The 25,502-nt window shown below is 51.8% G+C and overlaps 2 protein-coding genes across 2 annotated transcripts in view; both read left to right on the top strand.

Moving 5' to 3' along the window:
• Nucleotides 1-25,502, top strand: part of LOC122463701 (butyrophilin subfamily 3 member A2-like) — a 130,714-nt gene that overhangs the window by 13,352 nt on the left and 91,860 nt on the right. The gene's annotated exons all lie outside the window — the stretch shown is intronic.
• LOC102936082 (butyrophilin subfamily 3 member A2) overlaps nt 1-25,502 on the top strand; it is a 254,758-nt gene that overhangs the window by 215,283 nt on the left and 13,973 nt on the right. Inside the window, exons 4-8 of the mRNA XM_043534448.1 lie at nt 19,414-19,515; nt 19,740-19,796; nt 21,175-21,201; nt 23,783-23,809; nt 24,553-24,579. Of these exons, the coding sequence (XP_043390383.1) occupies nt 19,414-19,515; nt 19,740-19,796; nt 21,175-21,201; nt 23,783-23,809; nt 24,553-24,579 (240 nt within the window). The remainder of the gene's footprint in view (nt 1-19,413; nt 19,516-19,739; nt 19,797-21,174; nt 21,202-23,782; nt 23,810-24,552; nt 24,580-25,502) is intronic.

The following is a 25,502-nucleotide window of genomic DNA, read 5'->3' as shown; positions in this document are numbered from 1 at the left end:
CCACACTTTAGTGCCATAGCTGCTCCCATCACAGAGCTATGCAAGAAGGGGAAGCCAGACAAGGTGGTCTGGACCGGGCAGTGCCAGGAGGCTCTCTGCGCGCTGAAGAAGGCTCTGGTCAGTGGCCCAGTCCTGGCAAACTCAGACTTTGACAAGCCCTTTATGGTGTGCACCGATGCCTCAGACACGGGGCTGGGGGCGGTGTTCATGCAGGAGGATGAAAACGGGGAGAGACACCCCATTGTGTACCTGAGCAAGAAGTTGCTATCCTGGGAACAACACTATGAGGCCATCGAGAAGGAATGCCTGGCCATGGTATGGGCCCTCAAGAAACTAGAGCCCTATCTCTTCGGGCGACACTTCACCGTGCACACCAACCATTCTCCCCTGACCTGGCTACACCAGATGAAAGGAGCCAACGCCAAGCTCCTGAGGTGGAGCCTGCTCCTGCAGGATTATGACATGGATGTGGTCCATGTGAAGGGAAGTGCTAACATGATAGCTGATGTGTTGTCCCGGAGAGGGGGCCCTGAACTTCCCCAGGTCACTGGTCAGAGTGACCTCGCTCAGTTCAGTCTCGAAGGGGGGAAGGATGTGACGCAGCAGGGAGTGGGGAGGATTGACCAGGGAATGCCGTCTAGTTCTGCTGGGACTGTCTGCATGGGGGAGGGGAGAGCAGGGGATGACTCCACTGGAGTGAGGATACCTGAGCCTGTAACCTGAGGTGGGAGGGGTTTGGAGACATGTGACACCTTTGCGCAGGAAACTGGACAAAGGCTGGAGGAGGAGTCCGGGAGAGGAGGAGTGAGACTGGGGGAGGGGGGTTTTTGGTTTCAGTTTTGGGCTGGGTGGTCAAACGCAGGGAACCCCAAGGCTGGGGTCTAAGCTCCCTGCCCCTCAGAAGGACTTGACTGAGGGGTCCTGGTTGTACCCACAAGCTCTGTTTTAGACTGTGTTCCTATTGTCCAATAAACCTTCTGTTTTACTGGCTGGCTGAGAGTCACGGCGAATCCCAGGAAGAGGGGTGCAGGGCCCGGACTCCCCCATACTCCGTGACAGGCTGGATTAAGGCAATGCCTTGCCCTAGGCTCTCCCTGACATGTCCCCCTCATAGACCTGCCTCCACCCACTGGAGTGGCTGTGGCTGGGTCCTGCCTTCCCCTCCTAGAGAGACAGGCCAGCACATGGGCCCCCTCTCACCCCCAGAAAGGTTGGGGTATTAACAAGGATTTCCCCCCCTCGTCTTCACTACTTCCCTCAGCAGTGGGGTGCTGGTTGCAGAGATACGTTTGCGTAAGGTTATAATTTAGAGAGGCTCCCGCATAAGGGACAATTATGAGCACAGGAATGTTGAGCAATGCCTGGCAGGAGTGTGGAGAACACAGCGTAGCTTTGTAGTAGTAGGATTTTATGTTTGTATTTTGTATAATTTTGTATCTGATCTGATTTCAAGGCAATAACAGACCTTTTAGGGTCACCACTTTGTTGTAGGTTGTAGGTTTAGCATTTTAAAATAAGTAAAAGAATGCAATAATTGGTTTTCTTTTGCATTGCAACTATCCATCTCCTAGGTGCAAAGAGGCTCCACGTGCTGCCCCCGCCCTGAGTGCCGGCTCCGCAGCTCCCACCGGCTGGGAATCATGACCAATGGGCGCTGCAGGGAGTCTCCTGCAGGCGTGAAGGCAGCGCGTGGACGGAGCCTTCCTGGACGCCCGTGTGCCTAGCAGCCGCAGGGACCTGGCGGCCGCTTCCTGGGAGCCATGGTAAGTGCCGCCGGGACCCTGCACCCCCAAACCCTATAATGGAGCCTATAATGCTTAGGTCTTAACCCTACCCTCAGGAACATCATGCCATTCCCGAGTGACCTTGGATGGTCTCAGAAGGGAGGTCTCTTTGTGGGGAAGGTGTCCGTTGTTATGTTCCTGGCACACACAGAGGAGTTGGATATAAACATAAATCCTCTGGCTGGAAGGTTGCAGGGGAACATGGCTTTAATGCTTAGAATCCAGAGCAATAACACACAAGGACCCAAAACAGAGAGAGACAAAGCAGGGTGCTCCCTAAGGCTGAGAGGCCCAGGTCACCCTGTCTTGCTCTAGGCTGCTCTCTGTACAACTGCCTGCTGCTAGACCCAGATCACACAGATCCATACAGAGCCCCCCACCTGCCATCAGGACCAGGAATACCCCCAGAGCATTTACAGTGACAGTTAACAATTCTAATGCAATTTTTAATGCACCACACATATATGGACAGGCTTTGAGGGAGCTGGAACTGAAACAGAAATAGACTGACAGATGCTAAGGCCAGAAGAGCCCATTGTGTCCATCCAGTCTGACCCTGTGTACACAGGCCAGCGAATTGGGGGCAGGAGTCCTGAAGCTCTGAGCAGACTTGAAATGGCCACTCTTGATCCCCATCATGAATCTTACTGTAACATTTACTGATGTGATGGTCTCCCGTTGATGTCAGAGGACGGGGAACAGGTATCTGACAGCGCCCCCGGTGTCTGTTACAGCCACTGCCAGCCCCGTCCTTGTCACTTGGCAGCATCACTTACCACGGTGGGTGACTTCTGGCCTAGCTGACCACATACAAAGGTGCCCAGGTGTCACCCACTGTCCAGGGTGAGATGGGTCCCCTCTGGGCCTGACGCACACAGCATGTGCATCTGTTACAGCCCCTGCTGCACGGCCTCGCTCTTTCCTCACGCTGTAGGGCCTCATGCAGTTAGCTGTGGAGAGCCCCGGGTCACGCATTGTCTGTGTTGTCCAAGGTAGAGGCAGGCTCAGAGCCAGGCCCCTTCTGCAGGGACAGCGGTGTGGGTACCACTGGGGTTACGTCAGAAGTGACGCTGCTCTGCTGCACGCTCACCCTGCACTGGTATCGGGGGGCATCTGCACCAACGTACGGTCAGAGAACAGACAAGGGGAGGAAATTGGGGTGGATACATGGCACTTCCCAGTGATGGAAATTCCTAGTGCCAGGCCTGGGCAGGCGGCAGGGCAAGCTGGGAGCGTGAAATCCTCTCCTGTCCCTGGGGAGATGCTCTGCCTGGGAGCAGAGTGAGTCAGGTCCGACGATGGATGGGGCATGTTTCCTGCACTGCCGGCCCCCCTCATGCGGTCTGGGGAGGTGTTAACCATCCTTGCTCTCTCCTTACAGATCCCTGCCTGGGGTGTCCCCTTGGCGATGCGGTGGCGGCTCTGTGTGTGCAGCCTGGGGATCCTCCTCCTGGCGCCGTGTTCTCTCTCTGGTAAAAACGTTTGAATCCCAATTATTTCCTTCCCTGTCCCCCATGTACGCTGCCCCCTGCAGGGCTGGGGTAGGGGCATCAGAGGGCAATGACACCCCGCCAGGGCCTCCTCAGTCCTGTAGATTTAAAGGGCTGGGCCCAGGAAGCTGTGGGGTGGGGATGGCGTTAGGGTGACCGGGACGTGTCCTTGCTCTCGGTGGCAGGATTGTTGGATCTTGCGGCAAGTCGCCCAGCTCCTGCTGCCCTTGAGAGAGGCTTCCAGAGCCCCCGACACTGATCCTTCCCTGTCATGCCACAGGATCCAAAGGCACAGTGCTGCTAGACCTGCCCCCTGGGAACCTGGATTCTCATGGCCTGCAAGGCTGAGATCTTCACAGCTGCCTGAGGGATGGGGGTGCCCAATTCCTCTTAGGATGAATGGGAGGCCATCAAAATCTCCTTAATGGCTTTGAAAATCTGCCCCTTATGCCTCCCCACCAGTAGCCACACAGTGAGTGTCAGGTGCTGCAGCTGAGTAGTCATTGCTCTACATGCCCCGAGGTAGGATGGGTGAGCCTGGAGACCCTACAGACGCAGCTATTGTGCAGACATAAAACACCCTCAGATGCTTACTTTCCCCCAGACACCAACCACCAAAATGGTGAATCCCCATCTGAGTCAGTTTCTGTTTTGGGTATTGAATCCATGGAAGGGACGTACATCGTGCCAAAGATCCATCAAAACTCAATAGCCTCAGGCCAGGCAGAAGTCTCCTGAAGTGGCTCCTCAGCAGCCATTGTGGGTCTACGTGGATTTGAAACCTGTTCATCAAAGAAGTTGCTTGCAGTGGAAAGAGCTCATAACTGGGTGCCATGGGCCTGTGCAGGACACTATGAACTGGCAGGTGGCTTCCAGATGGGGCCACCCCTTGCCAATAGAGTGTAGGTAGGTTGCAAGACAGGCAACTTTGGTGGAGTTTCCGGGGGATTGTAGGTCAGGATTGGTGGTATGACTGCACTGCCCTGTGTCCACACTGAGTAACTCAGTTGAACTATACATGACTTAGCCTCGGGAACCTTCTGCTACGAGAAATGCACGACTGAGGAAATTTTGATTAGCTCAGTGTTGCCCCTCCTGCTTCACTCACTGTGTCTGTAGGGCTGTGCCCTGGCTCAGAGATGCCCGCTCCTTTTTCTTGTCACTCACTCTGCTCCTGGGGTTTTCTGTTCCAGAGGAGTTCTCCCTGGCTGGCTCCCCGCACCCCATGGTGGGGGTAATCGGCCGGGATGTGGTGTTACCTTGCCAGCTCTCACCCCCGGCTGGGCTGTCCAGCATGGACGTGCAATGGAGGAAAGCTGGACCAGGATTTATCCTGGTTCATGAGTACATGGATGAGGGTACCCAGGACCTGCCAGGGGAGGGTTACCAGAACCGGACGGAGCTGTTCCTGCAGGAGTTCAGCCGCGGGAATGTCTCACTGAAACTGAAACGGCTCCAAGTGGCAGATGCTGGGACATACCATTGCTTTGTGAGGAACCCAGAGTGGAGCCTGGAAGCCACCACTGAGCTACAGGTTGCAGGTGAGACGGAGCACTAAGGGGTGTAGAAGGATGGAATGTTGTTGCCTTGGTAACGATGTCCAGGCTGCTGGTGCTGTTCCAGCTGCTCAGTGTTTCCGTTCTTGGAGCTCCACTGTTATCAGTACTAGCAGATAGTGCAGCCTGCTAATTCAGCAGACCTTGATGTTACTCATAAAGAACAACCGCCAGAATGGTCTGGTGACAAAGGCACTCGGCCAGATTTATTGCCCTCAAGGTCCTAGTGCCCTGGCTCCGTGGTTACAGGTGCATTAACACATGAGTGCCCAGTGGCCAGGAGTGGCTCAGTCAGCAGCGGGAGTCCCCGCTGTCCCCTCGGTCACACAAAGGGTTAAGGTGAGATATCCCAACATTTATAGACTGAAACAAACAACTGGGATAAACAACTTACACCCCACCTTACGTATTTCATAACATCTCTTTGTTACCTCCCCTTGTTCCTGATATTTCAGACAGAACATCCCTATTCATTGTTCTGTCAAATCATCTGATCTTGTGCTAGATTGGGGTGTATCTGTACCAGCCTTCTGGAAAGTATTTACATAAATATCTCGTGCCTAGTACTTCTTGGGAGTGCCTATGTTTTGGCACGGCTAGCAGCAAATTTGCTAAGTTCATGTACTGGACAGTGAACTTGGAAGCATCTGCTTTAATACATGACCTGACTTTGGTTCACAGCCTCTGATTCAGGCCTCAGATCTTGCAACAGGCCCAGATCTCCAGGTTCTCCTTCCGCTACAGGGGGGACTGTGTCCGGGCATCCAGAGCCTCCTGTACCATGTGGGTGCCCCAGTACCGAGCCCAGCACGGCAGCAGGGTCCTGTGCTGCAGGGAGTGATGTGCAGGACTCCGTAGGGGGCGCTCTCCCCTCACACTCAGCGCTGACCCCACTGGGGTGCTCGCAGGGTCAGTGCTGCATTAAACAACCTCGTTTCAATGAGAGGTAAAGCTACAGCCCTCAGCTCTCATGCTCATGGCGATACTGTTTGAGGGAGTGGGACCTTTATCCCCATGTTCTGCCCAGATCCCAGGTGAGGTCGTAAGTACATTTGGCCTCCCTTAAAACTCCCCCTGCAGTTTCCAAGGGCTGGGATATTGTTTTTTATTCCCTGGGCACTGACCTCACATTCAGTGGTGCACAAGGGCAGTGGAAGGGACGGTCTCTGCCCATTGAGCTCACTGAGTAACCTAGCCCCAGACAATACAGTTCAGAAACACCAAGCCCCATTTGAGGGACTCTCCTGTAATAATGCAGAGCACTGAGGTTGTTTTAAATCATCTCCCTTAGGATGACTCTTTGGTGGCTCCTAGTTCAAAGGCTCCACAGGAGACATCTGCTTTTAGGAAGAGATTTCAATGAGAGGAGGGTGGTTGTGTGCAGCACAGGGAGAGGGAAATCCAAGCACGAGGGGTGGCTTGGCCTGGGGCACTGTTACCAGTGTGAGAGAAGGACACCAGAGGGACAGTATGTAGAAGTGTGTCACAGGAGGAGTGGGAGCAGAGAGGTAGGTGGAGGCCTGTTCTGTACTGAAGTGCAGTGATCCTGACAGCTGCTGGGCTCCACCCCAGAAGTGGCTGAATTTCAGCAGCAGGTGCAGCGATCTCTGTGTAGCAGTTTCACCCTGCACATTCCTCAGTGAGACTTCAGGGCTCAGTTCTCTATGGAAATACAAGACAGCATTATTTAATTTCCCCAGTCGTCAGGATGAGGGATCCCACGGGGGCTTTGCACATAAGGGAATGGAGCTTTCCAGTCACAGCCCCCTATATCCAGTGGTATCTGGGGAATCACATGGTGCTACCAAAGACACAATTTCCTGATACACATACCCTCTGTCTCTCCCTGCAGCTGTGGCTCCAGTGTTCATTGACGTGCTGGGCCCCCGGGGTCAGGGGATCGGGCTGGCCTGTAGATCCACAGGCTGGTTCCCCAAACCCGAACTCCAGTGGGTTGGAAAGAACTGGCAGAACCTCGCAATGGAGATTGTGACCAACATGACTCAGGACAGGGAGAACCTGTATATTGTTGTGAGTCATGTCACTGTCACAGAAGGAGAAGAGAATGGAGACATCAGCTGCATGGTGCGGAATGGCCTGCTGGAGACTGAGCAAAAATCGGCCATTCACCTCTCACGTGAGTCCCCCCATGCAGAAGGGGTCACCATGGGAGTGGGGGCGGGGTGGGGGGCTGGGTCACTTGGGAATTGCACTTGGCTAGGACCTGTTTCTGGTACTGAGACAGGAAATGTCCTTCTCATCTGATTTGTGGGGCTATTTGGGATGTAGGTTTCTGTGATCTGGATAAACTGCCTGTCAGGAGCTGGGCTGAATCTTGTGAAATAGGCTGAGGAGATGACACATGAAGTTGATAAAGGTACCTGGGCTGACCTAAGAGATTCAGGGTCTGTCTACACTAGAAACGCTACAGCGGTTTAAACACTTGCTACAGTGACAGAAGGGATTCTTCCATGGTTGTAATAAATTCACCTCTCTGGGAGGTGGTAGCTAGAATGACAGAAGAATTCTTCCATCGACCTAGTGGTGTCTTCACTGGGGTTAGTTTCACATCCTCTGTGACGTATTTAAGCTGACCTAACTCTATAGTGTAGACCAGGTATCAGACTCTGAAAGGAGTTTCATAGAATCATAGAATATCAGGGTTGGAAGGGACGTCAGAAGGTCATCTAGTCCAACCCCCTGCTCAAAGCAGGACCAATCCCCAACTAAATCATCCCAGCCAGGGCTTTGTCAAGCCTGACCTTAAAAACTTCTAAGGAAGGAGATTCAACCACCTCCCTAGGTAACGCATTCCAGTGCTTCACCACCCTCCTAGTGAAAAAGTTTTTCCTAATATCCAACCTAAACCTCCCCCACTACAACTTGAGACCATTACTCCTTGTTCTGTCATCTTCTACCACTGAGAATAGTCTAGAACCATCCTCTTTGGAACCCCCTCTCAGGTAGTTGAAAGCAGCTATCAAATCCCCCCTCATTCTTCTCTTCCGCAGACTAAACAATCCCAGTTCCCTCAGCCTCTCCTCATAAGTCATGTGTTCCAGACTCCTAATCATTTTTGTTGCCCTTCGCTGGACTCTGTCCAATTTTTCCACATCCTTCTTGTAGTGTGGGGCCCAAAACTGGACACAGTACTCCAGATGAGGCCTCACCAATGTTGAATAGAGGGGAACGATCACGTCCCTCGATCTGCTGGCTATTCCCCTACTTATACATCCCAAAATGCCATTGGCCTTCTTGGCAACAAGGGCACACTGTTGACTCATATCCAGCTTCTCATCCACTGTCACCCCTAGGTCCTTCTCTGCAGCACTGCTGCCTAGCCATTCGGTCCCTAGTCTGTAGCAGTGCATTGGATTCTTCCGTCCTAAGTGCAGGACCCTGCACTTATCCTTGTTGAACCTCATCAGATTTCTTTTGGCCCAATCCTCTAATTTGTCTAGGTCCCTCTGTATCCTGTCCCTACCCTCCATCATATCTACCACTCCTCCTAGTTTAGTATCATCCGCAAATTTGCTGAGAGTGCAGTCCACACCATCCTCCAGACCATTAATGAAGATATTGAACAAAACCGGCCCCAGGACCGACCCTTGGGGCACTCCACTTGATACCGGCTGCCAACTAGACATGGAGCCATTGAGCACTACCCATTGAGCCCAACCATCTAGCCAACTTTCTACCCACCTTATAGTGCATTCATCCAGCCCATACTTCTTTAACTTGCTGACAAGAATACTGTGGGAGACCGTGTCAAAAGCTTTGCTAAAGTCAAGAAACAATACATCCACTGCTTTCCCTTCATCCACAGAGCCAGTTATCTCGTCATAGAAGGCAATTAGATTAGTCAGGCATGACTTGTCTTTGGTGAATCCATGCTGACTGTTCCTGATCACTTTCCTCTCCTCTAAGTGCTTCAGAATTGATTCCTTGAGGACCTGTTCCATGATTTTTCCGGGGACTGAGGTGAGGCTGACCGGCCTGTAGTTCCCAGGATCCTCCTTCTTCCCTTTTTTAAAGATTGGCACTACATTAGCCTTTTTCCAGTCATCCGGGACTTGCCCCGTTTGCCACGAGTTTTCAAAGGTAATGGCCAATGGCTCTGCAATCACAGCTGCCAATTCCTTTAGCACTCTCGGATGCAACGCATCCGGCCCCATGGACTTGTGCATGTCCAACTTTTCTAAGGGTATGTCTACACTACGGAATAAGGTCGAATTTATAGAAGTCGTTTTTTTAGAAATCGGTTTTATATATTCGAGTGTGTGTGTCCCCACAGAAGTGCATTAAGTGCATTAACTCGGCGGAGTGCTTCCACAGTACCGAGGCTAGAGTCGACTTCCGGAGCGTTGCACTGTGGGTAGCTATCCCACAGTTCCCGCAGTCTCCGCTGCCCATTGGAATTCTGGGTTGAGATCCCAATGCCTGATGGGGCTGAAACATTGTCGCGGGTGGTTCTGGGTACATATCGTCAGTCCCCCCTTCCCTCCCTCCCTCCGTGAAAGCAAGGGCAGACAATCGTTTCGCGCCTTTTTTCCTGAGTTACCTGTGCGGACGCCATACCACCGCAAGCATGGAGCCCGCTCAGGTAACCGTCACCGTATGTCTCCTGGGTGCTGGAAGACGCGGTACGGCATTGCTACACAGTAGCAGCAACCCATTGCCTTCTGGCAGCAGACGGTGCAGTATGACTGTTACCCGTCCTCGTCGTGTCCGAGGTGCTCCTGGCCACGTCGGCTGGGAGCGCCTGGGCAGACATGGGCGCAGGGACTAAATTTTTGGTGACTTGACCAGGTCATTCTCTTTAGTCCTGCAGTCAGTCCTATTGAACCGTCTTATGGTGATCAGGCAGGCAATACGGATTGCTAGCAGTCGTATTGTACCGTCTTCTGCCGGGCAGGCAAGAGATGACGATGGCTAGCAATCGTATTGTACCATCTTCTGCCAGGCAGGCAAGAGATGAGGATGGCTAGCAGTCGTACTGTACCATCTTCTGCCGAGCAGCCATGAGATGTGGATGGCATGCAGTCCTTCTGCACCGTCTGCTGCCAGCCAAAGATGTAAAAGATAGATGGAGTGGATCAAAACAAGAAATAGACCAGATTTGTTTTGTACTCATTTGCCTCTTCCCCTGTCTAGGGGACTCATTCCTCTAGGTCACACTGCAGTCACTCACAGAGAAGGTGCAGCGAGCTAAATCTAGCCATGTATCAATCAGAGGCCAGGCTAACCTCCTTGTTCCAATAAGAACAGTAACTTAGGTGCACCATTTCTTAGTGGAACCCTCCATGAACTCCTGCCTGAACTACTCCTTGATTTAAAGCCACCCCCTTTGTGGATTTTAGCTCCCTGAAGCCAACCCTGTAAGCCGTGTCGTCAGTCGCCCCTCCCTCCGTCAGAGCAACGGCAGGCAATCATTCCGCGCCTTTTTTCTGTGCGGACGCCATACCAAGGCAAGCATGGAGTCCGCTCAGCTCACTTTGGCAATTAGGAGCACATTAAACACCACATGCATTATCCAGCAGTATATGCAGCACCAGAACCTGGCAAAGCGCTACCAGGCGAGGAGGCGACGTCAGCGCGGTCACGTGAGTGATCAGGACATGGACACAGATTTCTCTGAAAGCATGGGCCCTGCCAATGCATGCATCATGGTGCTAATGGGGCAGGTTCATGCTGTGGAACGCCGATTCTGGGCTCGGGAAACAAGCACAGACTGGTGGGACCGCATAGTGTTGCAGGTCTGGGACGATTCCCAGTGGCTGCGAAACTTTCGCATGCGTAAGGGCACTTTCATGGAACTCTGTGACTTGCTTTCCCCTGCCCTGAAGCGCATGAATACCAAGATGAGAGCAGCCCTCACAGTTGAGAAGCGAGTGGCGATAGCCCTGTGGAAGCTTGCAACGCCAGACAGCTACCGGTCAGTTGGGAATCAATTTGGAGTGGGCAAATCTACTGTTGGGGCTGCTGTGATGCAAGTAGCCCACGCAATCAAAGATCTGCTGATATCAAGGGTAGTGACCCTGGGAAATGTGCAGGTCATAGTGGATGGCTTTGCTGCAATGGGATTCCCTAACTGTGGTGGGGCCATAGACGGAACCCATATCCCTATCTTGGCACCGGAGCACCAAGCCGGCGAGTACATAAACCGCAAGGGGTACTTTTCAATAGCGCTGCAAGCTCTGGTGGATCACAAGGGACGTTTCACCAACATCAACGTGGGATGGCCGGGAAAGGTACATGACGCTCGCATCTTCAGGAACTCTGGTCTGTTTCAAAAGCTGCAAGAAGGGACTTTATTCCCAGACCAGAAAATAACTGTTGGGGATGTTGAAATGCCTATATGTATCCTTGGGGACCCAGCCTACCCCTTAATGCCATGGCTCATGAAGCCATACACAGGCAGCCTGGACAGTAGTCAGGAGCTGTTCAACTACAGGCTGAGCAAGTGCAGAATGGTGGTAGAATGTGCATTTGGACGTTTAAAGGCGCGCTGGCGCAGTTTACTGACTCGCTTAGACCTCAGCGAAACCAATATTCCCACTGTTATTACTGCTTGCTGTGTGCTCCACAATATCTGTGAGAGTAAGGGGGAGACGTTTATGGCGGGGTGGGAGGTTGAGGCAAATCGCCTGGCTGCTGGTTACGCGCAGCCAGACACCAGGGCGGTTAGAAGAGCACAGGAGGGCGCGGTACGCATCAGAGAGGCTTTGAAAACCAGTTTCATGACTGGCCAGGCTACGGTGTGAAAGTTCTGTTTGTTTCTCCTTGATGAAACCCCCCGCCCCTTGGTTCACTCTACTTCCCTGTAAGCTAACCACCCTCTCCTCCTCCCTTCGATCACCGCTTGCAGAGGCAATAAAGTCATTGTTGCTTCACATTCATGCATTCTTCATTCATTCATCACACAAACAGGGGGATGACTACCAAGGTAGCCCAGGAGGGGTGGTGGAGGAGGGAAGGAAAATGCCACACAGCACTTTAAAAGTTTACAACTTTAAAATTTATTGAATGACAGCCTTCTTTTTTTGGGGCAATCCTCTGTGGTGGAGTGGCTGGTTGGCCGGAGGCCCCCCCACCGCGTTCTTGGGCGTCTGGGTGTGGAGGCTATGGAACTTGGGGAGGAGGGCAGTTGGTTACACAGGGGCTGTAGTGGCAGTCTGTTCTCCAGCTGCCTTTGCTGCAGCTCAACCATACACTGGAGCATACTGGTTTGGTCCTCCAGCAGCCTCAGCATTGAATCCTGCCTCCTCTCATCACGCTGCCGCCACGTTCGAGCTTCAGCCCTCTCTTCAGCCCGCCACTTACTCTCTTCAGCCCGCCACCTCTCCTCCCGGTCATTTTGTGCTTTCCTGCAGTCTGACATTATTTGCCTCCACGCATTCGTCTGTGCTCTGTCAGTGTGGGAGGACAGCATCAGCTCGGAGAACATTTCATCTCGAGTGCGTTTTTTTTTCTTTCTAATCTTCACTAGCCTCTGGGAAGGAGAAGATCCTGTGATCATTGAAACACATGCAGCTGGTGGAGAAAAAAAAAAGGGACAGCGGTATTTAAAAAGACACATTTTATAAAACACTGGCTACACTCTTTCAGGGTAAACCTTGCTGTTAACATTACATACATAGCACATGTGCTTTCGTTACAAGGTCGCATTTTGCCTCCCCCCACCGCGTGGCTACCCCCTCAACCCTCCCCCCTCCCTGTGGCTAACAGCAGGGAACATTTCTGTTCAGCCGCAGGCAAACAGCCCAGCAGGAATGGGCTCCTCTGAATGTCCCCTGAAGAAAAGCACCCTATTTCAACCAGGTGACCATGGATTATATCTCACTCTCCTGAGGATAACACAGAGAGATAAAGAACGGATGTTGCTTGAACGCCAGCAAACATACACTGCAATGCTTTGTTGTACAATGATTCCCAAGTACGTGTTACTGGCCTGGAGTGGTAAAGTGTCCTACCATGAAGGACGCAATAAGTCTGCCCTCCCCAGAAACCTTTTGCAAAGGCTTTGGAGTATATCCAGGAGAGCCGCGAATGCCAGGGCAAAGTAATCCTTTCACATGCTTGCTTTTAGACCATGTATAGTATTTTAAAAGGTACACTCACCGGAGGTCCCTTCTCCGCCTGCTGGGTCCAGGAGGCAGCCTTGGGTGGGTTCGGGGGGTACTGGCTCCAGGTCCAGGGTGAGAAACAGTTCCTGGCTGTCGGGAAAACCGGTTTCTCCGCTTGCTTGCTGTGAGCTATCTACAACCTCCTCATCATCATCATCTTCTTCGTCCCCAAAACCTGCTTCCGTATTGCCTCCATCTCCATTGAAGGAGTCAAACAACACGGCTGGGGTAGTGGTGGCTGAACCCCCTAAAATGGCATGCAGCTCATCATAGAAGCGGCATGTTTGGGGCTCTGACCCGGAGCGGCCGTTCGCCTCTCTGGTTTTCTGGTAGGCTTGCCTCAGCTCCTTCAGTTTCACGCGGCACTGCTTCGGGTCCCTGTTATGGCCTCTGTCCTTCATGCCCTGGGAGATTTTGACAAAGGTTTTGGCATTTCGAAAACTGGAACGGAGTTCTGATAGCACGGATTCCTCTCCCCATACAGCGATCAGATCCCGTACCTCCCGTTCAGTCCATACTGGAGCTCTTTTGCGATTCTGAGACTCCATCATGGTCACCTCTGCTGATGAGCTCTGCATGGTCACCTGCAGCTTGCCACGCTGGCCAAACAGGAAATGAGATTCAAAAGTTCGCGGTTCTTTTCCTGTCTACCTGGCCAGTGCATCTGAGTTGAGAGTGTTGTCCAGAGCGGTCAAAATGGAGCACTCTGGGATAGCTCCCGGAGGCCAATGCCGTCAAATTGTGTCCACAGTACCCCAAATTCGACCCGGCAAGGCCGATTTAAGCGCTAATCCACTTGTCAGGGGTGGAGTAAGGAAATCGATTTTAAGAGCCCTTTAAGTCGAAATAAATGGCTTCATCGTGTGGACAGGTACGGGTTTACATCGATTTAACGCTGCTAAATTCGACCTAAAGTCCTAGTGTAGACCAGGGCTTAAGTAGTCCCTAACCACCTCTTTCTCCACAGAGGGCTGGCCGCCTACTCCCCATGCTGTGTTGCCCAGCGCAGCAGTCTGGGAGCTGACCTTGTTCGTGAAGACAGAGGCAAAAAAAGTATTGAGTACATTAGCTTTTTCCACATCCTCTGTCACTAGGTTGCCTCCCTCATTCAGTAAGGGGCCCACACTTTCCTTGGCTTTCTTCTTGTTGCCAACATACCTGAAGAAATCCTTCTTGTTACTCTTAACATCTCTTGCTAGCTGCAGCTCCAGGTGTGATTTGGCCCTCCTGATTTGACTTAGTACTGCATGAAACACTGATAAAATAATATCAAAATCAATGTAGCCCACATAAAATGGATTAAAATCTGGCTAACTGATAGCTCTCAAAGTAATTGTAATGGGGAATCATCCTCCAATAGGGATATTTCTAGCAGTGTCTCACAGGGATCTGTTCTGGGCCAATGCTATTCAATAGCTTTATCAATGAGCTGGCAAGAAATATAAAATCATTGCTGGTAAAATTTTCAGATGACACGAACATTGGTGGAGAGGTAAATAATGATGGTGACAAGTTGGTACTACAGACTGACATGGAGCGCTTGGTAAGAGGGGGTTCACCCTAACAACATGCTGTCACAGATCCACAGAACCAGTGCAATAGCCCCAGCTTTAGAACAGTCTCTGGGAGGACCCTTCAGTGTGACAGACCCTCTAGGGGTCCTACTTTTCCCCTAGGGAAAACCAAGCGGCTGCACCACCTCCTTAGATTCGACTCCTAGTCCTTCAGCACCCCTGTCTCCCACTGAGAGCTCCGTTCAGCAAATCCCACTGAGACAGACCCCTAAAGGAGACTGGTACAATATTGGGGAGCAATACGTCTCCTCCATCAGCATTTGCAGTGACACTCAGCCAGTGTTATAAAACAGAAGAGTTTATTAGTCGACTGACATACAGCATAGGATGTCCTTGGTTAGCACAAAGCAAAACAAGATACAGCATAGTCCATTCTGGGCAGCAAAGAGCCCAGTGCCCTGTCCTCTGACCTCTCTGTCCCAGTTCAGGTGTGTCTCGCTTCCTTCCTGCAGCCCACACTTAGCTTCCACCTCACACACCCCAGTCCTTTGTTCCCCGGCAGGGCTAACACTGCTTGGCTTCCTGCCGAGAGGTGGGCCAGCCATGGTCATTGGTTACTAGGTATCAAAGTCCCAGTGACTTGGATTTGCCATTGTCTTCTCAGATGCTCCACTGATATCGGACCTTTCTCCCCACTAAGTAACAATACAGCATGTAGGGGAAACCAAGGCACACATAGGCTTCATAAAAATATTACAAAAATTCCCACTTTGTCACACATGCATTTCAACATGATGAAATGCAAGGTGTAACGGGGTACACACTGCGCCCCTCCAGGTTCGGACCCTTGGCTCCTCTCCTCCATGAATCAGGGACACTTCAGTTTGGTGCAACACACGTGTTCTTTATTCTTTATTTTGTTTCCCACCACCAATTTCCAACTATATACAGGCTTTACAACTGCTCGGCCTACCACAGGCCTGGCCAGCAACAGACTAGGAGGCTCCGGCTCCGGCTCCGGCTCCGGCTCCAAAGCCTGACCTCCACTCTTTGTCTCCACCCCTCCTTTCCCTCACTGCCTTCTAGCCTTATAGCTCTTGTTAATGAGGCTTGCAGGTGTGGTCAGTTACCAGGCAAACATAGGGTGGTTCACCCAGCCCCAATCCATTCTCCCTGATTGGGGCTGGAGTGGCAGCAGCTGATTAAGGGCTTCTCCAACAGCACCCTGCCACACACCTCTCCACTTAAGCAACCGCCAGGTGGGGCCTGGTCCGGCCCCCTTCTCCCTCTGCCTGGCAGGTTGGTCTGGGGGAACCCATCGCTTCCCACTGAGTGATCCCCGGGGTCCTCCTCACAGAGTTTGTCCATCCCCCACCCACAGAAGGCACACTGGGTAGGGGGAAGACTGCCCCACAAATCTGCTGGTACCCAGAGGTCCTCACACCAGTCACAGCTTCTCGGTTGTCCTCCCGGCTGCTCCCCATTTCTGGCCGGCAGAAAGGGGTCTGGACATTGCCCTGGCTGCCTGGGGCCTCAGGTTCAGTTACCCGGCCCAGGGGGGTCTGGCTCTCCCTGCCTGGAGGTTCTACCTTCAGGCATTCCCTGGGGGCTTCCCCTTCTAGTCCTCCTTCCTTGGGTGTCCTATACTGGGGAACTCCTTTGGCCCCTCGCCCCCTATTTCTCCCCTGTTTTCATTTTGGCTTTGTTGTCTAGGGTTTGGCTTTCCTGTCCTCTGGGAACCTGTGTCCTCCCCCTCACTGGGGCTGAGGGGCATACGGGTTTTCCCACCTTTCAACGGGGTCTCCCCTCCTTCCTGCTGGCAGGTCCCCTCCCACGGCCTCCTTTCCCCTTTGGGAAGGGACCCCAATCTGTCCCCAGTATCACAGGGTATGGTAACCCCTCTACTATCCCAACCCATTGCCAGGCAATCCTGCCCCCAACTTCTAGGGGCACATGGGCCATGGGGCAGGGCCTCCAATCCTCATGGATGCATTCTAGAATCATTTTTGGCCCCAGGATAAACCATTGTGGCTTTACCAGACCTGTCTGAATGAGGGAGCGGGCCAAGGCTGTGTGCACCAAGCCCCTCTGGGGCTTCCTCCCCACCCGCATGGGGATGGTGGCCAGTCCTCGCCGCTTCTTCCACCCTCCACCATTCGTCCAACCACAAAACTCAGCAGGTCCACACTCCATTTCTGGGTAGCCCCGGCATTTGCGTCCCGGCCACTCACATCGCCAGTACACCAGCTGTCCCCTGTGACTAGGGGCTCCCTTAGTCTCTTCCATCCTTTTCTCTGGGCTTCTCCCGGGGGGAGGTTCTTGGGGTTTCTTCCCACAGTCCAGGTCCCGGCCTATCTGACCCTCTTTTCGAGGAAAATTGTTCAGGAAGGACAGGCAGGGGAGAAAAGGTGGGGGGAGTTGCACTGTATGTAAGAGAGCAGTATGACTGCTCAGAGCTCCAGTATGAAACTGGAGAAAAGACTCTTGAGAGTCTTTGGGTTGAGTTTAGAGGTGAGAGCAATAAGGGTGATGTCATGGTGGGCGTGTGCTATAGACCACCAGACCAGGAGGATGAGGTAGACAAGGCTTTCTTCAGACAACAAACAGAAGTTTCCCAGATCACAGGCCCTGGTTCACATGGGGACTTTAGTCATCCTGACATCTGCTGGGAGAGCCATACAGCAGTGTACAGACAATCCAGGAAGTTTTTGGAGGGTGCTGGGGACAATTTCCTGGTGCAAGTGCTGGAGGAACGAACTAGGGGCCGTGGTGCTCTTGACCTGCTGCTCACAAACAGGGAAGAATTGGGGAAGTAGAAGTGGGTGACAACCTGGGCAGCAGTGACCATGAGATGGTCGAATTCAGGATCCTGACAAAAGGAAGAAAGGAGAGTAGCAGAATATGGGCCTTGGACTTAAGAAAAGCAGACTTTGACTCCCTCATGGAACGGATGGGCAGGATCCTCTGGGAGGCTAATATGAGGGGGAAAGGAGTCCAGGAGAGCTGGTTGTATTTTAAAGAAGCCTTATTGAGGGCACAGGAACAAACCATCCTGATATGCAGAAAGAATAACAAATATGGTAAGTCCTGGAGGGTCTTCTGTTGCTCGGCCTGCCAGGCAAGTAAGGGCTGCCTCTCCACCTGGTGGGATTGCTGGAAGGGCTGCAGTCCTTTCTGCATCTCTTCTTGTTGCTTGGCTAACCACTGCATGGTTCCCTCCATCTTTGGGTTGTCACACCCTGGCGGTGGCTGGAGATCCCAGACAAGCCCCCATGTGTAACGGAGCACACATTGCACCCCTCCGGATTCGGTCCCTTGGCCCCTCTCCTCCGTGAATCAGGAAAACTTCAGTCTGGTGCAACACCCATGTTCTTTATTCGTGATCAGTTTCCCACCACCAGTTTCCAACTATATAAAGGCTCTACAACTGCTTGACATACCACAGGCCTGGCCAGCAACAGACTAGGAGGCTCCTACTCCCTCTGAGCCTGACCTCCCACTTTTAATCTCTGTCTCTCTCCCACCCCTCTGACTTCCTTCCAGCCTTATAGCTCCTGCTAATGAGGCTGGCAGGCATGGTCAGTTACCTTCACCCAGCCCCAATCCATTCTCCCTTACTGGGTCTGGAGTGGCAGGAGCTGATTAAGGGCTTCTCCAGCAGCGCCCTGCCACACAAGTTTACACATCTATGAACAAAGAGAGTAGGTCACAGTTACAGGATGGGATACTATCCAAGAAAGCAGGACTCTGAAAAGGACTTGAATGTGAGCTCCCAGAGTGATGCTGGAGCTAAGATGGTGAATGCAACCCTTGTATGTTTAAATGAGAATATCTAGCAGGAGGAAGGAGGTCCACACTTTCAAAGGGGATGCTGACAAATTGAAAAATGCTAAGAAAATGGCTACAGGAACAATTAGCGATCTGGAAACCTGCCTCAGTCAGACAGGTAGGAGCTCAAGTTATAGAGCTTATCCAAGGGAATCATAGAATATCAGGGTTGGAAGGAACCTTAGGAGGTTATCTAGTCCAACCCCCTGCTCAAAGCAGGACCAATCCCCAATTTTTGCCCTGATCCCTAAATGGCCCCCCTCAAGGATTGAATGCACAACCCTGGGTTTAGCAAGCCAATGCTCAAACCACTGAGCTATCCCTCCCTGCCCCCACATGGTTAAAAGGTGACTTGATCACAGTCTGCAAGTACCTACACAGGGAGGAGATTTGTGACAGTTGATATGTCTCTAATCTAGCAGAACAAGATCTGATGGCTGGAAGTTGAAGCTAGACAAATTCAGATTGGAAATAAGGTGCAGATTTTAACAGTGAGGGGAAGTCACCATTGGAACAACTGACCTAGGGATGTGGTGGATTCTCCATCACTTGGAATCTTTCAACCCAAACTGTTCGTCTCTTTCTATATGATCCGCTCCGGCTGGAACAGAAGTTCTGGGCTGGATGCAGGAATCACGGAAGGAGGGTCTCTGGCCCGGGCTATACAGGAGGTCTGACTAGATGGTCATAATGGCCCCTTCTGACCTTGACATCTATGAATCCATGAACTAATAACACCCAGGAGCCAGCTAGGAAAACAATTGTTCTCTCCTGAACTTATCTGGACTGAACGTGGTGACTGAGAACTGGCAGCTGTGTGACAGTGACCATCCAAACAGCCAGCTGGTGCAGGCAGGGCTGGGCATGGAGCTGTTGGCTTGTAGCAGCAGGAGAGATTTGGACAGAGCAGAGTCCTAGTTCTTGGAACTGATGCTGCGCTGGCTTCTATGGTTCCAGTGCTCCCATTTGTGGCTGTGATTAGAGCATGAAGGGGACATTCCCTTCAGTTCTGGGAATTTCTGGGGTCCCTGAGCTGTCAAGCCGACTGGCAAACTCCATTCTCCAGCTCCAGGATAGGACCGTGCTCCTCACACACTGCACTCTCTGTTTGCCAGGTGACATCTTCCCCCGTGTTTCTCCCTGGCTGGCTGCATTCTGGGTATTGTTCACTCTGGTTCTCATTGCTGCTGGAGCTTGTGCATATCTTGGATTCGCAGGTAATGAGAATGAGTTATTTGCATGTTTAGAGCCCGGCCCTAGAGGGCACTGGGCTCGGGCATGGGAACATTTCATTGTTCAGATATTTACCTTGTGTTGGTTTTAGGAAATAAACCAACTAACAAACACACTGGGGTCCCCGGTCCCACCTGTATTAGCGTATTGCTCAGTGTTTCCCCTTCCTTCCCTGTCTCACTGCAATGTCTGATTCTCTGTCTCACAGTGAAGCGAAAGGCCTCTCAGAAGAAACGCTCTAAAGAAGAGGCTCTGTTAAATCTTGGTAGGTCTCCTGCTGTATTTCTTGCTCTGTCTGTTGAGATGTCTGAGCTCTATGATGCTTGGTGTTATCTGTGGTCTCAGTGCAATGAAGGGATGGAGCCAGGAGGTCTCTGCCTAGTGGTTCCTCATCTCCCCCATGTTCTCACACATGCTGATGGTAACAGGTTGGCAAATGTGTATTTTGCAGCAGAAAACCAAAGGGTCTGTGCTTGTGAGATTCCCTGCACATGGCTGCAGCAGGGAGATGGGCTTGCAGTGAGAATTCTGGGTCAGATTCTGTCCTACTAATCCTGGGCAATTGCTCAGTGACTATTCTCCTTAAAGGAAACGACACTGCAAATCAATGACGCTCTGTGAGATGATTCCATCCCTGTGACTGTCGAATGCACAGGACACAGGGAGGGTGATTAACCCCTGACACAAGCTCCCCAGGGCAGTGGTGAATTCTCCATCTCTTGATGGCATCAGATCCAGACTGGGCACCTTTCTGGAAGCTGCTGTAGCTAAACACAGGTTATTGGGCTCAGGGCAGGGGGAACTGGGAGAGAGTCTCTGGCCTGTGATACCCAGAAGGTCAGACTAGCTGATCTAATGGTCCCTTCTGGCCTGAAACTCTGTGAATCTGTGACATTCGCTCTCTCATATGTGCCAATAGACGCAGCAGCAACATTTTATTAAGTCCACACGTCTAATTTATTCCACTGTGAACTTTTCAATATTTAAGAACAATATTGGTTTGCATGGTGATGGTCCTGAGCGGTGCTGACCCATTCTGCTAGGCACTGCACTCACATGCAGGGAAATACAGATGAAAGGTGCAGAGAATGGGTACAACATGCCAGCACGGTAATGGGGGTTCTCCCGGCAATCACAGCCTGGAAGAGCCCTAAGGATCCCCTCTTTCATCTCCTTTGCCCTCTGCCATGCCCTCTTGTGGCCACCATTCCTCCAGCTGGGGAGGGCTGGATGGGGCTCCCCTTGCAATCAGTGCTGTTCTGTAACTAGCTGGAGGGGTCGCTGTGGAATAACTGACCCCTCCCCATGGTTCTACTGGCCCTGCAGCACCAGCCAAGGCCTGCTCTACACACAGCCCTGCACCGGTTTAACTCAAGGCATGTTTTGAAACCTAATTAGTTAAAGTGGTGCCAGTGTGTGTGTAGACAAGGGCTAAGGAGTGAGAAACTCCCCCATGTCTCCTGTGTGTGGGTGCATATCACTGACCGCCAGCCCTGCTCCCATCAAACCTACCGGCTCTGGCTCTGGCTCTGGCACTGGGAGTGTGGCGCTGGGATGTCTGTAACTAACACTAGTCGTGAAGGAGTGTACAGCACCACACAGTGTGTGTCTCTGGGTCTAACGCTTTCGCTTCCCCATTTCAGACACTGCAAAGAAGACCTTGGAATCAGGTACTTGGCTAAACCCTAGTAAACGTGTGTCTGTGCTTCTATGGTATAATGAGATAGAAAAATCACCACACGCGCTGAATGGACCTTAGTCACCATCATGATCATCTCCCCCTGCCCTGGAAATAGTCAAACACTGCAGAGTTTGCAGCTCAGATTTCAGTTTCATCCTTAACAATGGAGAGTGAATTTAATGCATACGGGATGTCAGGACTCAAGCTATGTCTACACAGCCCAATGTTCAGATTACAGGAGTGTGAATAGTAACGTGCATAAGTGTGCTGCACTGTAACAACCCCGTGTGGATGCTGCGGGTGTGAACTAAAAGGTTCCTAGTTCACATTTCCAATAGTTGTATTTCAAGAGGACCAACTAGGTACTGTTTAGTGGGTAGTTACAGTGCAGCACTTTGGTGCATGCTACATATCGTATCCCCAAATGCCGATCTATGGGGCTGTGTAGACAAACCCTGAGCCAGGGGCTGGGCAAACTTCCTCCATGCAGGTTTGTGGATACATCTCAGTTCTGACCTGCAAAATGGCTGCTATCCCAATGCTGGGCTCCCCACTTACACCCAGCTCTGCCAGTGCCCCTCAATCCCCACCCACTGCCTCCCTTTTATCCAGACCTGAGTTCCACAATTCTGTCCAGCTCTGTGAGCCCCCTCCCCCCCATACATACGATACATGCCAGGTCAGTGGAAGGGGTCCTGGAATTGAGCTTTGCAGTGGGTCCCCACTGGACAAACACTGCCGCTGACTGCAGCCCCCTGCTGTCCCAGCACTGGGCTTACTCCCCCAGCTCCAGCTCTGTTGGCATCCCTCAGTCCCCACCCCAGTTCCTATTCCAGCCCTTAGCTGCTCAGTCCTGTCCTGTTCCGTCCCTCCTAGTCTAGGCCTGGCCCTCGAATGAACAGAATTTCAAAACACTACTGTCAAGGTTCCTTCCCCACTCTGAACGCTAGAGTACAGATGTGGGGACCTGCAAGGAAACCTCCTAAGCTTACTTTTACCAGCTTAGGTTAAAACTTCCCCAAGGTACAAACTATTTTACCTTTTGCCCTTGGACTTTCACTGCCACCACCAAACGTCTAACCGGGTTTATTATTAGGAAAGATTCCGTTTGGAAACATCTTTCCCACCAAAAAATCCTCCCAAAAGTTACCCCCCCCCCTTCCTGGGGAAGGTTTGATAAAAATCCTCACCAATTTCCATAGGTGAACACAGACCCAAACTCTTGGATCTCAAGAACAATGAAAAAGCATTCAGTTTCTTAAAAGAAGAATTTTAATAGAAGAAAAAGTAAAAAGAATCATCTCTGTAAAATCAGGATGGTAAATACCTTACAGGGTAATTAGATTAAAAACATAGAGAATCCCTCTAGGCAAAACCTTAAGTTACAAAAAGACACAAAAACAGGAATATCCATTCCATTCAGGACAGCTTATTTTCTCAGCCATTTAAAGAAATCAGAATCTAACGCATATCTAGCTAGATTACTTACTAAGTTCTAAGACTCCATTTCTGTTCTGTCCCCGGCAACAGCATCACACAGACAGACCCAGACCCTTTGTTTCTCCCTCCCTCCAGCTTTGAAAATATCTTGTCTCCTCATTGGTCATTGTGGTCAGGTGCCAGCGAGGTTATCCTAGCTTCTTAACCCTTTACAGGTGAAAGGGTTTTTCCAGGAGGGATTTTAATGGTGTTTATCCTTCCCTTTATATTTATGACAACTATATGCTCTGTGTGGGCTCTGTGAGGTGCACTCTGATGGGCCCCACCCCCCACATTGTTCTGACAAGAGCTGGGGAGGGACCTGACCCCACAGCTCGAGGGGTGGACAGTAAAACCAATGCCACACAGCCCTACGGACCCTTCCCCAGCAAAGCTTCTGCCAACCACTAACCCTAGAGTTACATACTTCTGCAAATCAGCACCACAAAGGGGTTGGGCATGGCACAAAAATAGGAGGTCTGAGGCCGGGTGACAGGCGGCAGCAGTGCAGGCCTCTCTCTACAGGATACATGTTCTGGTGTGATGCTCCCTTCCCTCATTCCCGGCTGTGCCATCAGCTGGGGGTGCTGACCCCCGGGGCAATTTGTGGGCTCTGTTTAGGGGCTGATCTGAGACCTTTTCTTCCTTCATTACCAACAGTTTTGTCTGACATGTGCTGTCAGTTCGGAGACCCTTGGCTCATTGGGTACGTCTACACTGCAGCTGGCAGGGAGCTTCCCAGCTCGGGTAGCCGACAAACGCTAGCTCTGCTTGAACTAGTGCACTGACAACAGCAGTGTGGGTGGGGTACCGGGGCAGCGGCTCAGGGTGGCCGTCCAAGTACGTACCTGGGGGTCCAAGTGAGTTGGTATTTGAGCAGCTGGCCCAAGCGGCTGCACATGCTACCCCCAGCTCCCCCCCGCTTTTAGCACATCCTCTCAAGCAGAGCGAACACGCGTCTGCTGCCCAAGCAGGGAAGCTCACTCCCAGCTGCAGTGTAGATGTACCCAAAGTTTGGAACAGTCTCATGTCACTGTTCTTGGAACAACCCACACTGAACCCACGATGGTCTCCTTTTCTTCTCTCCCCAGAATGCCAGGAGCTGCGTGAGACGCTTGGTAAGTTTATCCACCTTCCTTTAGAGAGTCCTGGGCAGAGGCTCCCAGCCACACACGGTGCTGAGCAGATCCAGAGGCACCAACACCGCAGAGCAGGGCTCAGGGAACAGTTTGAGCCAAAATCTGAGTCACATCAGAGTCACCCCAGTCCCACGGCAACACCATGAGCTCTCTGCAGCAGACACAGGGTCACCTGCTTTGACAGACAGGTGTCACCTTGCTTTTGACAATCCAATGCCAATCACACTGTTCTGATGCGAGAGAAGGGGGCCAGCCACTCTCTATAGATGAGTGCTGGAGTGCAGGCTCTTCTGGGCCACTCCCAGAACTTGGTTCATGTTTCCATGCTTTGTTGCCAAGCCCAGATCCCAGATGTGAGGCCCAAACAGCAGCACTTCCATCCCCTAGTTACACCTGGAGTGTGTAGCTTTGATGCTCCAAAGGGCTGTTAGTAACACAGAAAAGGAATTCCCCTTTGACAGAAGGGTTGAGAATGTCAGAGCTGTATCGGGATCCACACCCATGTCTTCCATCAAGGTTAGACGCTTTGTAAATCCCAGGTCTACTGTGTGTTGGTGTGTTTTACTAAACGACAGTCCGGCTCCTATCGAAGCTGCTGGCTCCTGCACTGGGACTAGGAGTGAGGCTGTGGGGTGTCTGTTACTAACCACAGTGATTATGGGGCACACAGCATCACATAGCACCTGTCTCTTTGTCTGACTCTTTTCTCCTCTCTATTTCAGATGCTGAGAGGAAGGCCTTTGAATCAGGTACTTGGCTAACCCCCAGTAAACATGTGTCTGTGCTTTTACACTGTAACAAGATAGAAAATCCCCTAAACAATCTATGGACTTCAGTCACCTTCCTGATCATTCTCCCCCTGCCCTGGGAAGTAACAAATACTGCAGAGTTTGTGGCTCAGATTTCAGTATCAACCTTAACAATGGAGAATGAGTGTAATGCACATGGACTGGAGGGACTCAGGCTATGTCTGCACTGCCCAACAGGTCAGATTTCGGGAGTGTGAATAGCAACACGCACCAAAGTGCTGCACTGTAACAACCTGTGTAGATGCTGTGGGCGTGAATTAAAAGGTTCCTAGTGTGCATTTCTGTAGTCCTATTTGAAGAGGACTGTGTTAGTGCCAACTAGGTACTGTTTAGTGCACACCAGCCGCATCCACACAGGGCAGTTACAGAGCAGCACTTTCACGCCTGCTGCAAATCACAGCCCCATACGCTGAACTACGGAGCTGGTTAGACAAGCCCTGAGTCAGGGGCTGGGCAAACTTCCGCCATGCAGGTCTGTGGATAGATCTCAGTTCTGACCTGCAAAATATCTGAGCTGCCTGCATGCAGCTCTGCTGGTGCCCCTCACTCCCCAGCCGCAGTCCCCCTGTGCTTCCCACGGCATCGTTGGTGTCCCTCATTCCCCGCCACTACCTCCCTGCTATGCCAGCCCTGAACTCCTCAGTCCTGTCCAGTCCTGTTCTCTCCCTCCGCACCCCCCCGCTCCTACTCTAGGCCTGGGCCTCAAATGAACACAGACTCCAAGCCTACTACACTCTGTACGTGCTCAGTGAGGCACATTCTGAGCCACAACCCACAGTGTTCTCATGAGAGCCGAGACAGGACCTGACCCCGCGGCTCGAGGGGTGGGCATTAATCCAGAGCCACACAGCCCCACGGACCCT

Source organism: Chelonia mydas, chromosome 23 (genome assembly GCF_015237465.2).
Source record: "Chelonia mydas isolate rCheMyd1 chromosome 23, rCheMyd1.pri.v2, whole genome shotgun sequence".
Lineage (NCBI taxonomy): Eukaryota > Metazoa > Chordata > Testudines > Cheloniidae > Chelonia > Chelonia mydas.
Note: the sequence above shows the minus strand (reverse complement) of the source record. Positions and strands in the feature narration are given on the sequence as shown.